At 30.7% G+C, this 13,926-nt stretch overlaps 1 protein-coding gene and 1 long non-coding RNA gene across 2 annotated transcripts in view; one reads left to right on the forward strand and one right to left on the reverse strand.

Moving 5' to 3' along the window:
• The first annotated feature begins 60 nt into the window (after window positions 1–60).
• LOC123656227 lies at window positions 61–4,625 on the forward strand. The gene is made up of 2 exons (XR_006743501.1): window positions 61–148; window positions 4,389–4,625. It is a non-coding gene; the product is annotated as an uncharacterized LOC123656227 (long non-coding RNA).
• The window catches only part of LOC123656226 (putative phospholipase B-like lamina ancestor), a 37,086-nt gene continuing 24,672 nt past the window's right edge, over window positions 1,513–13,926 (reverse strand). The window contains exons 3-11 of the mRNA XM_045591927.1: window positions 8,964–9,340; window positions 8,250–8,399; window positions 7,693–7,945; window positions 6,950–7,230; window positions 5,814–6,048; window positions 4,349–4,563; window positions 3,303–3,462; window positions 2,649–2,961; window positions 1,513–2,365 (exon numbers count right to left, since the gene is read on the reverse strand). Coding sequence (XP_045447883.1) covers window positions 2,037–2,365; window positions 2,649–2,961; window positions 3,303–3,462; window positions 4,349–4,563; window positions 5,814–6,048; window positions 6,950–7,230; window positions 7,693–7,945; window positions 8,250–8,399; window positions 8,964–9,082 — 2,055 coding nt within the window. The 5' untranslated portion in view covers window positions 9,083–9,340 and the 3' untranslated portion in view covers window positions 1,513–2,036. The remainder of the gene's footprint in view (window positions 2,366–2,648; window positions 2,962–3,302; window positions 3,463–4,348; window positions 4,564–5,813; window positions 6,049–6,949; window positions 7,231–7,692; window positions 7,946–8,249; window positions 8,400–8,963; window positions 9,341–13,926) is intronic.

Raw genomic sequence — 13,926 nt, forward strand, 5'->3', positions numbered from 1 at the left:
ATCGACCATATATAATTATATATATATATATATATATATATATATATATATATATATATATACGTCGTTGTTTTTATCATAAAGGTCCATAATATCTCATATGAAATAAACACTCTGGAAAAGTAACAGTAACCCACAATCGATACAGGTATTTATTTTATGTTATCTAATAATAAAATAGATATAGGGCACAACTTTATTTAAAATATTATCGACTCTTATTCTGTTTATGACATTAAACGCATACATCGAGGCATATAAAACTAGGAGGAAGTTATAGTTCATTTAACCCTTCATACCGACTTTCCGGCGCCGAGGTGCAATCTTGCTAGGAGTAGAATGAACAGCCATCCCGAGCCCTCCCAAAGGGCACCCCTTTTTTTTCACGGTTGGGTCTCAGTACTCGGCCACTTCACCCGATGACGCTATCAAGACCAGTGGGCCAACAGTAATACACAATCAAAAAAATGGCTATTCAATCGGCGTGCGCCTTCTATCAGCTTGCACTTAGATGTCTTTTCTTAAACATTATACTCTTGAGATAAACATCCCAAGTAAATAGTTTTCAATCACATGATCAGTTGAAAACATAAGCCTATACAAACCTCCGTAACTACGTAGTTCCGTATAACTTTTTAATTATTCGTACTAAAAAAAATAATCATACCTATAAGTAAACATTTGTAGATTTCATGACACAAAAATAAACAACCAAGTTATTGTAGATTTGTCTTTTACTAATTTAGCTATTACTTACGTAAAATTACAGTTTTCGCCAACATTTGAAAAATAGACGATTTTTTTAAGTACTGTTTAACAAACAATAAAAATAACGTAATGCAACTACGCCATTACTTCTATAGATAGTACGATCAAAGTAAAATAAAGAAAAATCATATTGAAAAAAGAGGCTATGAAATCTATATATCTCATAACTCGATTTGAGAATTTGGTCTGCATTTGTCCATATTTTTATGACGTTTATGAGATATTTTTTCATAAGGTTGTACACGTCTAAATTCAAGTATAAGGTAGTATAAGGTATTGTCGAGACGGGTAAGGTCGAGATGCTTGAACAGTGAAAGATTTTGGCATAAAAGAGGAAGAGGAGTGAGTGGGAATTTCAAGAAGTAAGCTATCGTCAGGACGAGCACTAAGTTCTAGGGCATCACTAAGAAATTTAAATCGTTGCTTTAGATAAGCAAGTGCAACAGATATAAAAAGATCAATGTAAAGATGTATTTTCTTCAAAATATTAATAATTATCAATTTAAGAAATTAAAAACAATTGCTAGAAAATAGAAAAACTCACATTATTAACATTTTGACTGTTTGCTGTTATGATAAAAACTTTAATTAAATTATTAATATTTGAACACTTTATAAAGTTACACTTTGTAATAATGATAGATGTATGTATATTAAGAATACTATTAATATATGGAAACCTGCAGTAGATACGTGTATACATATATGAAAAATAAAAATAAAAGAACATGTAAATAAAACTAATTTTATTTAGGGAACATTTTATTTCCGAGAGAACAGTTGATATTATTCTTTACTACTTTACGTCACTTCATTCTTATTAAGATTACCATTTTAATATATTTTAGTGTTACGAGCAATTAATGTGTAAACATTACAAAAATACAACAAGTTGCATTCAACAGTCGATTTAAAAACAGGCAGAAAAATATTTAAAAAAAAAAATTATTATAAAATTAAGTATTTACTAATAAAACACACATGAAACAAAGAATACAGTCATGAATATAGCGAATAGAAATGAAATAAATATGCTGTCATTTAATTTCGATTAAAAAATAAAATAAAACGCACATTATGAAAAGTGATGTAATGAACCAACTAACACGAAAAAGTAATCTAAAATGATTGAAAGATTTCAAAATGATTCTAATGTCTGAGTACAAAAATCTGAGGACGGATATATTACTATTCTTAAAAAAAATGTAGGTCAGCTTATAGTAAACACATATATCTAATTGTAATTAAATAGTTGAGAGTTTAGAGATTCACCACGACCAGTTGGGCCTAAAGGGACCAAAATTCCAAACGTCAGGTAGGCCTTCATGTGCTTCGTCATTAAAATCACTTTCGGACCACTGAAAAGGTTTTAATTCATTTTTCTTAAGCATTTCTATAGTCTTCTTTTCAGCTTCTTCCTGTTGATGTTTTACGAGGTCTCTGATTTCTAAACCATTTATCATTGGAACATCGTCAAACTGATCCGTGTATATGGAAGCAATATTTCCTTTATTAATAGGAACAGCGGTTATATTTACTACTGAGAAAGGTGGACTCGATACCGCGATTAAATCTAACGATGTATCTTTTGCCGTACCTGAAAACGAAATTAAATAATTTAACCCCGAACATATATTAATCATAATAGTATAAATATATTGTATATGTTTAGGTAAAACTGTACACCTAAACAGTCTACATATATACCATCTCCTCTACCCAAAGGTTGCCTGGAAGAGATCGCTCATTAGCGATGAGGCCGCCTTTTGTACTTATCTCCTGTTTTTATTTTTTCTAATTTTGCTCACTCTTGGTGTACAATAAAGAGTTTTTATTATTAATATTATATCTTTAAGAGATCCAGTATTTTTTTAACTTACCGATGACGACTTTAGTATCAATAATCCCGTATGCCTCCTTATGTTGTTTGGCTATGTCTCCACGAACTCCAATAACTGACCAATACTCGGGTTCATTAATTATGCAATTTTTATTATCTTTACAATTGACTGTAGTGCTGGCTTCATTGATTGCGGTTACGTTATTAGTTCTCATTAATTTTATTATGCTGTCTAATGTAGTGGCGTTTTTAAAACCTTTTTGAAATATCTTTGCTTTTGGCGATTTAGTTTCGGAGAATATGATTCCATAAGCTTCTTCCATTTTCCGTATGTGTGTATCATTTGCTATATCCTGCAATTATGAGACAACGCATTATTAATCGACTTCATAAAAAGGAGGAGGTTCACAATTCGACTTCTTTCATTTCATTCCTTTTTTTCATGTGATGATTCTTTTTAATCGAATTCTGGTACTTGTCACGTATTTTCATTAAAATTTGATTGGAATCTGACGGGAACCTTTTAAAAGTCGTATTTAATTAATTATTTTTTCGATTACCTACTCGTATGTTATATCACTTCTCGATGTAAATTGAAGTCGTTTTTTATCATTTACGAGCTAAATTTATTTTTAATAATAAAACAAGAAACAACAAATTTTATATATTTTTTTACATTTGTCAGTATATTTACCGTAAAGAAAGGTAATCCATATGTAGCCCAATAAGTTTTTTCAAGAAAAACGTCAGAAAGATCAGCCGAATGAGTCCTACCAGGAATTTGCTCAATCAGGCACAGTAAGCCTTTGGCACGACCGCTGCCAGCACGATGGACTATTGTGTGTTTTATGTCGCTGTCAAGGATAAAACAGATTATAATTTAGTATAAATAAATGAAAAGGTTATGAAATCATTAACTACTTATGTTGGAACACTAATATGTATGAAGAACATAAACTAGGAGAGCAGATAAGTATGGCAGATACAACACAATTTGTATATACATATAATAAAAATTTATAAATTCTTAGTACCTAATAACTGAGTTGAACATGTTATGTTTGGTCTAGCCCGTTGGAGCAGTTTACAGTGATCACTGTTTTCGGCTACAGGGGCTGTGGGTTCGATTATTGGTATTCTGGGTGTTATTTATACATTTATTGTTTATCAAAAAAAAAAAAATATAGCTGTATCAGTTAACTGTATCAGTTAGTTTGTAAACACAGACATTAAATTGCCTAGCTTAAAATCAGATCACTATGTTTTAATCTAATTTTTTTTAATCTCAACTGCAATATTGAGCTATATCTAAAGTTATAGCAAATTATTAATTAATATTAAAATTCTAAAGATACCATTCATATATTAACTTTCGCATGGGGAAAGATAACAAAAATCAACAGACTATTAATAAAATTGCATGACTCGTGTTGATGATGTCTTTGTAACTGCGAGTTTTCCAGTCAAAGTTTCAACGGATGTTTGATATAAATGATGTAACGTTTGTTTTATCTTGACATTGATTAGACAAGCTATTCATGAGATTGAAGGAGGAAGTTTCCATTCAAACGTCTATTAACAACTTGATAGTTTAATACTTTGTACCTGGTGTTAATTGGCGTGATTAGACGTAGAATATATTTAAATCATTCTATGTTTATATTAACTAAAATAGTAATTTCTAAATATAACAATTGTCTTATTTTTAGTGATGACAAGTATTATAATAAATTTACACACTTATTAATTTTGCTCTCTGTAATGATTTCCTTTTTTTCAGTCTTCGGTACGTAACTTTCTTCGTTCGTGTTCATGATTTGATTGAACTTGTTGAAGTTGACAACGAGCCACTGCTTGCAGCCAGTACCGGAATTGCTCCGCGCGATGGTGTGGCCCCAGGAACTAGTGTTCGAAGCGAGGTGATTAGCGGCTGTTATACGAGGACCGATAGGAACCTGAAATGTTATTTTTGTATTGTAAAATTGATTTACTATAATATATAACTTGGGGAGGCCTATGTCCAGCAATGGGTTGCGATAGACTGAAGTAATGATGATGAGTGAAATCCATAAAATATTGAAGTTGAATAAAGGTCAGCGCTTCTATTCGTGTCGATAACTATACAGATATACCTAGCCCGTGATTTTATTCTGACAAGTTCCGAGTACTATTTATTAATAATACAATTAGACTATAAACGCCGTACAATAAGTCACGTTACGCATTGGTAGAGTTGTAATACATTAAACTGTCAGCAGTAATTTCATCAACGTAAATGCTTCCTTCGGTTTAAAAGAAGGCAGTTTAAGTGGGTAGTAATAATATATGAATAAAAACCGTCACACGATTGAGATATTGACATTTAATAAACATGTTCAATAATTATTGTATTACAGGATTAAAGCATTTTTTAGTTTACATAATTAATTATTAAAAATCAAATATAAAGAGTTAAAAAGTAAGAGTGCCTGTAATCTTAAAAAAACTAAGTACGATGATTTTAAGTATCATGATATTTTACCAAATGTATATTTACATAATATTTAAGTAAAAAGATAGTTGCGTTGACATTAAACATATAATTGTGGATTTTACTCACACGTTCTTCGAAAGTGCGCACCATTTACAACAATACAGTAGAAATAAATAACTCTTATGTTTACACTAAACAAACTAAGTTATTACTCTACTTTCTAATTGAAAACAAACTCAAAATCTTATATATAAAATTCTCGTGTAAAAATGTTAAATACCATACTCCTCCGAAACAGCTGGACCGATTTTTATGCACATCGAATAGGTCTTAAAATCGGACAACATCTATCTTTAAGATATGGGGGGGGGGGTTTAAGGTATTTAATAACATATGGGAAAACAACGTTTGCGGGGTCAGCTAGTAGTAGGTATAAATACAACTAGGTCAGCAAACAAGTGTACGACTCACCTGAAGGTAAGCGATTACCGAAGCTTATAAATGCCTGCTACACCAGAAGCATCGCAAGCGCGTTGACGACCCCATCTCCAATTCCCCCCAGGAGCTCTGGTCACCTTACTCACCAACAGGAATACAACACTGCTTGAAAACAGTGTTATTTAGCTGTGACCTTCTGTAAGGTCGAGGTACTACCCCGGTCGGACTGCTCTATATTTTGACCAGGCAATTTCCTACTGTGCCCTACTACCTCAGTTGTTTCCTCTAACTCACCTGTTCTGTAATATTGACGTTCTTCCATAGTTTACTGTTATAGTTCTTTAATGATGTTCCAGTAATAGCTAAACGATGATGTTCCCCTTTCACGACATATAGTTCATCTTGACTGGTCACGGAGCCCGGGTAGCTGGAGAAATCCACTGTTGACCCCGGTGCTGGGGTGGAATCTTTTGACGTACGATGGTAATTTAATTTATATCTCTTCATTATTCTGGTCATTGATGAATAACTGAAAAAAAATAATAATTGCTTATTCAAATAAAATATAGAACGAAATTTATATCGATCAAAACTGCGCTTAATTATATTAAGGAACGTTTAAAATTTTGTTATCATGTATTTAGGAATTCGTGAAGAAGTGAAAAGCAAAAGAAAAATAATATAGTTCCTCTATTATTAAAATTGTAATTTTAGTGTTCTAACGAACCATTGAGGTAGGGCACAGCAGGATATATCATACTCAAAATCTCAAGAAGTACTTCAAAAACACTGCTCTCATGTAGTGTTGTTTTTTTTTTTTTTAATTATGTGATATATCCACAGGTTTAGTATGCCCGTGCCTTTGTTATTCCATATATTATTATTATTATTTTTTTAACATGCATCGGCACTTCACCGCAACTTAGAATCTAGAAGCCTTAATAACTAGTCTTAAATTTCAAATTTCTAAAAGTCGACGCGAGTCCACTGATCAACACTATTCTACATATTGCTTTTTTATATTCCTAGTAGTGTGTGTAGTGTTGTGTTCCTGTGGTGAATAAAGTTCCTACTACTCCTGGGTATATTAGGAGGTAGGGTCGGCAACGCTCTTGTAATGCTTCTCGGGTCTATAGACTACGGTAATCGCTTACCATCAGGTAGTCGTACGGTTGTTTGCCGACCTAATTGTATAAAAGAAGAAAAAAACAACACGGAAAGTAAAAAGTCCCATGTTATTTGAAACTACTCGAATCCATTGTCAATGCACGACATTTTACAAATGTAATATCAGTTTGTCAAAGTTTACTTATAATACGACAGAAATCTGCGTCTTTTGAAGACTAGATTGTAATCGAAGCATGAATCAAAATACGCCGGCGCAGACATGCGATCGTGCCTGCCATTGTTCTATTGTTATCATGCCTTACCTTCCAGCTACATCCTGCGCTACAAACAGCTTCTTGATAGACGTTCCATCCTCTGTCGTTTCATTAATAATTCTTAAAAATGCACTCGATAAACCTGGCATATTACTGATTTCAGGGTCCTCTATGGTAATATTAAGTTTGTGCTGTAATTCATTAACTTCGGCTATGGAATTCAACCAGTATAAGTCGGATATGTCAGTTTCATATTCGTTCATACTTCGTTCTACTCCATGTTTCCATCCTGTATATATACCTCCGATTTGCGTGTAATACAACGAAACCTGTAAAATTAACAAATCATATTATTCAGAAAATATAGAACAGGAAATAACCTTTTTATGTTAATATTTGTATAAGTAATTAATTCCACATTTTGCTTATTGAATAATGTTTAAATGTTGAACTATTCTAGTATGTTGAACTGTTCTAGTATAAAAACACGGAAACGTTACAAAGAACCTACGTGATATTAACAATACTGTACAATCAGTAAACATAGCGTACAATGTTAAACATTTTATTATTTGTTTCCAAAGCGCAAAGTTCAATAACTTCAGGTTTTACTTTTCAACATTAAAAATTGTGACAAAAATCTCTTTCACATAGTTAAAAAAATGGAATACAAAAGGATGTTGTTAACAATTCTAAAAAAGGTAACTATGATGCTTAATCAAAACTAATACTCGTACTTAAGAAAAGTAAAAGAATGTTACGAATTTAAAAAAAAATTGAATTTAACTTACGTGGTGCCAAAAAGGATCACTCGAACTCCGTTCTGCGGCGTAAGTTTTCCATATATTGGCAGATTTATCCAAAGCATCTCTTAATTTATCGCATTGTTTCTCAAGCGGTTGGTCTTCACATTTCGCTCTAATAGTGTTTTCAAGGTGCATGTGGATGAGGTACCAGGTCAGAGCTCCTTCTACTACACCAGCTGCGTAAGCTTGAATTTCATCAGGGTATGAACCATCTGTTTCAACTTCCAGTAGTGACCAGCTATAATAATGTAATGCAAATGTAATCGGCATATCTAATAATTAATAGTTGTTGAAGTTAACAATGATATCTGACTTTGAAGCATGTATCGTTGTGAAAACAAAATAATGGATTATGAAATGTTTAGTGTGACAAAATTCGTGACTATGCAGGACGCAATATTGATCCAGTTTATTAATGTTATTATTTAAATTATTCTAATATTGTATCTTCTCTAAAAACAAAATACTAAATTACAATATAAACGTGTCCTTGTAAAATTTAAGTATTCTTTTTAATGAATAGAAACACTTTTAACACTCACCCCGTAGTCTCAATGTCTCCTCTAAAGTAGGCTCGAGCCACTCCCTTAGCTATGTCCTTTAAATTGTTGCTCTGACCCCAATACTCTATGCGATATCCGGTTTTCTCTGAATAGAACACGGTAGCCGCATAGTTTCCGTCTTCCTGGATTCTGAAACAATACATCAATTACTTGCCTCGTTATAAGAATCGGACACTCGGTATAATAATTGGTTGTCTGATAACAACGTAACTATTATTTAAATATGTCTTTAAAATAAATGCGTCTCAGAATTGTTTTTAGCTTTGATATATCAAAGTAAATTTTATTAAGTCAGTTTTATAAAACTTTTATAACACTAAACAATATTTTTATACCACTGTTTTGGTTTGAACAGAACCGAAAATCAAAAATACTACGTCATCATATTTCCAAATATTATTAAGCGTAAAAACAACATGAAATAATGCTTTTGATACAATTTCTATTTTCGTGCATACTAAATCAAATAAAAATAATATAGATTTACACAAAATATACGGCTGCGCATTGAATTTGCGTCATTCACATATGGTTTACTTTAAAAGTTTAATAACACTTAATAAACTTTTCTTCAATTTATAAAAAAAGTATTCATTTGTATTGGACGTAAGGTGTAGTAGGATAATACAGTAAATAAATTTTAGTTGTTTATTTTTTCATAACTTAAGTGAAAGTGTAATAGTATCTACTAACCTTTCTATCTGTCCAACGAAGAGCGCTAATATGGCGAGGACTCCAAGAAATCCTAATATATAAGAGCTTATTTTAGTTTGGAGCCAAGAGGCACCTATGACTTTTAAATTTTTACTCATTTTGTCTACTAAATAAGAAATAAAGGTTATCTGAGTTATAAAATGAAAAAGATGTTTAGAAATTTAATAATAATGAAGTGACAGTGTGTGTAGACGATATTTCCCAATGGGAGAGCAACCATCAAAGTTGCTGTTTCTCTCGGTGTTCAAGGTTCCCGTACCGCTCCGACTGATGGGCTCGGAGTACGCATTGGATTCCACTTTGGTGATGATGTGTGGTCTCCTTACACACGTATTTAGACTTATTAGCTTTCAACCCTGTAACAATTAAAAGGTACATGTTATTTCCGAGATTTCTAAATGGCAAATGGAGTTTTAATTTACTTTTGTTAGTATCGTTTTTACTTTTATTATATTTAAATCAAAACAAAAAAAAATCAAATTGTTAAAGAAAATATTGAAACTTTTTATTTCACGAAAAACTATATTCTCATAACAATAAATTAGGATTCTTTCATTTGTTTCACCATACCGTTGTTTTATCGCACAATAAATCATTCATTGGGCACATTCATGAAACTAAACACACTAAATTGACTTATTTAAAATGTTTTATTATAAACAGTTTTTTTTTTTTAAATATTATATAATTATTTAAGTACTTAATGCCAAGTTTTGTTATATCACAAGAATACTTTTGAGACGTTATTTATGTATTTCGCCTGTTGTTGTTCGTACTCGTATGTTCTCGCAAATACAACTAATAACTTTACTGTACATCAGTAGTCGGCTGATATGATTCTGTTATCATAGTATCAATAAAAGATACTCTTGGGATTGTGCTTTCTATGTTATCTATTAAACAAAACTAAAACAGGAATTAAACATTGTCAAGTTATAATATCAATTTTAACGCATTCTTTTAATGCTTGATAACATAAGTTAAAATTCCTAATTTGAATTATGTTACAATTTTAAAATGCTCTTTCGTCTTTAGGTGTCAACCTAAGAAAATGATTGTAAACGTTAGATTTATATTTAGTAATTTTTATACGTAATAAAATAGTTTTTAAATCATACCTGCTTAGCATTATATTTAGATATTTTAGACTTTTTTAAATTTATTATTTATACTAGAGCAACAATAGTGTTTTTAAAAAAAGTTTGTTTCACATTATCACTTCACACCTAAATATACTACGTACTCCTGACGTACTGTCGGGACAGCGTGAAGGCGACCAATCTAGACTGGTCCCAGCTTACACTAGAAGCAAAGCCCGAAGCTGAAATCGTACACTGTACCTACGATTATACACGTGTAGTTGAAACAATCGCCTAGTAATAAATACTATAATTACTGCTATCTGCATCAATAATAAGACCTTTTTGGTAATCAGAACAACTACTTTTTAACCGACTTCAGAAAAATAAGAAGGTTCTCAATTCGACTGTATTTTTATGTATAATAATACCTCAGAACTTTTGACTTGTAGGGACGAAGTCGATGGTTTTTTTAAAAATCGTAACCTAGTGCTTGTCATGAAGTCAAGTCCATTTAAATCTGATCGAGATCTAACTTGTGATTTTTGAGTTATTTCTAATAATGCGCATTTATATGTTTTTTATTTTTTCGTTGTATTACTGTTCCGCGTTTGAAGTCGGTTTTTATTTGCAGGTAAACACAACTATTATAAGTATACTAAGGAAAAACACAACAATTAACTAAACAACTAAGTAAATAATAGTAAAAGATATTGTCACAATCCTAACAGTATATTTCAAGATAAAAAATAATAAAATTTTGATTTTGATTAAAGTTTATAAATTAAGTAATTGTTTATTTTTTTATTTTTAGTCCATTCACATATATTGCGATTAAAGGTAATAAATTGAAATGGGTCTTTATTTATAATGTAAGCAGATGTACTATAAACCTTGGAAATTTGCCAAGTAATACTGATCGAAAATGTAATATTTGTGGTTTTATGTTATGTTTTACACTTATAGAGATGATAATACAATCAACAACATTACATGGCCATAGCTATTTAATATTATTATTAGAATATTCTCAAGAATATTAAACAGTTGTTTTATTATTCGCAAATATTGTAAAAAAAAAAAACTGTGTAAGTATTATAACACTTGCGTAATAACATATTGTTGATTTTGTTATTTACTCCACAGTTTGACGTAATTAATAGAATAAGTAAGCGTTTTGCTATTGATTAATATATGCGTAATTTACTGAATTATAATCGTTAGTAATATTAAAGAAAAAACTCTAAAAGTAATAATTTTATTAGTTACTAGCTGTGCCCGCGACTTCATCCGCGTGGAATTTAACAAAATATTTATTGTTTAGTTCGCATACTTATATAAAAAAAAAAAAAAACTAAAAAAAAAGTAGCCTAAGTTACTCCTTATCACATCAGCGATCAGCCAGTGAAAGTCCCGTTAAAATCGATCCAGCTGTTTCAGAGATTAGCCGGAACAAACAGACAGACAGACAAAAATTATAAAAAAATGTTATTTTTTTATAATTTTTGTGTATATCGTTATAAAAAAATATATTTTTTGTAATTTTTGTATACATATGAATTTAGTAAAAAACGGTTATTTTAATAGTACAAACACACTCCAATTTTATTTATTTGTATATATAATGTTAAAAGCGTTTAAATTCATTCACGTCAATATAATATGAAATTTTGGGCATATAAAATCTGAAATTTTGGTATATCATCGTGTAAGTTCGAATGTACTTTGTTCGGTGCTTCTGTACTAATATCCATGTCTGTAATGTGAACCGTCGTCGCCAGCGGTTAGCCGACTCTAGGCGCCATGGCAACAAGGCCGCGTTTCAAGTTAAACGAGCTTCCATTACATTATTTTATAATCATTATCATTAACCATGCCTACACATATTTTTTTAATCGACATCAAAAAAAGGAAGAGGTTGTCAATTCGACTGTATTTTTTATGTACCTCAGAACATTTTACTTAGTATACCGATTTCTACGATTTTTATTTTAATCGAAAGGTGTGGTACGTGTCATGTGGTCTCATTTAAATTTAATGGAGATCTGACAAGTATTTTTGAGTTATGTCTTATAAAGCGTATTTACTTGACTATTTTTTCGTGTACCTAACGTAGGTATTACTCGATCGATGTAATTGAAGTCGGTTTTTTTTTTTCGTTTGCGTTATCAAAGATTAATCAAAAAGAAGTAATCAGATCTCGATATGAAATTTAAATGGGACCACATGACAAGCATCAGCTGTCGATAAAAAAAGAATCATCGAAATCAGTACATCCAGTAAAACGTTATAAGGTATAATATAACGTAGGTCGACGAAAAAATAATGCAGTAAATACGCCTTATTAGATATAATTCGAAAAGTACATGTCAGATCTCGATTAAATTTCAGTAGAACCACAAGACAAGCACCACCCCTCGACTAAAAAAATAATCAACGCAATCGGTTCACCCAGTATGGCTGAGGTAGCATACATAATAAATACAGTTGAATTGAGAACCTCCTCCTTTTTTAAGTCTTTTAAAAAGAAACATATTTTTCTGTTGATATTATATTAACTGTTGTATTATGGTAACTTGTTTAGGTTTGTCAAATTACCGTAGTATGATTTCACTTCAACATTATAGAGCAATAATTAATTTCATTTAATAGAAGACACTTTTGATTTTAGGTTTTCGTATTTTTTTTTTTTTTTTTTCATATTTTAATAGTTTGATTTGAAAAAATTAATCAAGAGTTAAGTTCAAAATTTTTCGAAATAATTTATGATACAGAAAATTTTAGGACATTAATTGACATACTTACGAGTACGTATAAAATACAGATATCGTAAAACATGCTTAAATTGTGACAAATCTGTTTTGATTTGTTATTGGCTGTAAAAATCTCCTTCTAAAGAAGCAGGGTATGAACTTAATTTCTCACGCGACTTCAATTTATATACTTCAGAATTTGCCTTAAAAATATCGATATCTCCTCAAAAGTTTTCCTCCATCGAGAATCACGAAATAAATTTTGAAGACAGATTTAACCTATAAAAAGCGCAATTATTTTAATTTTTAACTTATTTACGGATTCTGTTTTTTGTAAGTTCGTTGTGTATTTAATACAATATTTTCTAGCACTTTTGTAATAAAAAGTTGCTATCATTCTAATAAAAATGTAGATATTTTATGAAAAATATTATTCACAGTTGGGGACCACACGATAAAACATCTTGTAATGCACAAATTTATATTGATAATAAATTTTCAATTTATTTTAAGTATTTATTTATTTATTTAAAATATTGTTTACATGCAACATTCTCAAGAATATAGTAACAAGTCGGCATTGTGGGGACTTACAATGACTCTTTAAAAATTTTACATAAATTGGACTTGCCAATTGCGCGCCGGGTGCAAGTACGCTGTAAACACTTTTATATTCGAATATTATATTAGAATCAAGAGAAGTTTTTAAAGACGTCCATCAGGCACGTAAACATGTCTAAAGTAAATCAATACTGACCAAAGCCAGAGCATACATTTGGTTTTATAAATTTTACGTGTTATTACGTTATGTTAGGATATGTTTCTGAGAGCTGACGTGTATTTAACGAGCAAGTATGTAATATATGAAAATAAAATCTTATTTCCTAAAAGCACTAAAAAATGTTTCTCTTTTTCTTCTGTTGTTGGACAAAGAATTAATTAACAAATACCACCGCCTCGTTTCAAGAAGCATAAAATTTTATACATAAATTTGAATTCATATTACCTGACGTTTTTTGTCAAATATTTCCTAAGACTAGACGATGCTGTCAGAAATGCCTTATGCGGGTAACTTATGATAGTAATAGATGGTCGGATGCTGAAGCTCAA

This window comes from Melitaea cinxia, chromosome 9 (assembly GCF_905220565.1).
Source record: "Melitaea cinxia chromosome 9, ilMelCinx1.1, whole genome shotgun sequence".
In the NCBI taxonomy this organism is placed as follows: domain Eukaryota; kingdom Metazoa; phylum Arthropoda; class Insecta; order Lepidoptera; family Nymphalidae; genus Melitaea; species Melitaea cinxia.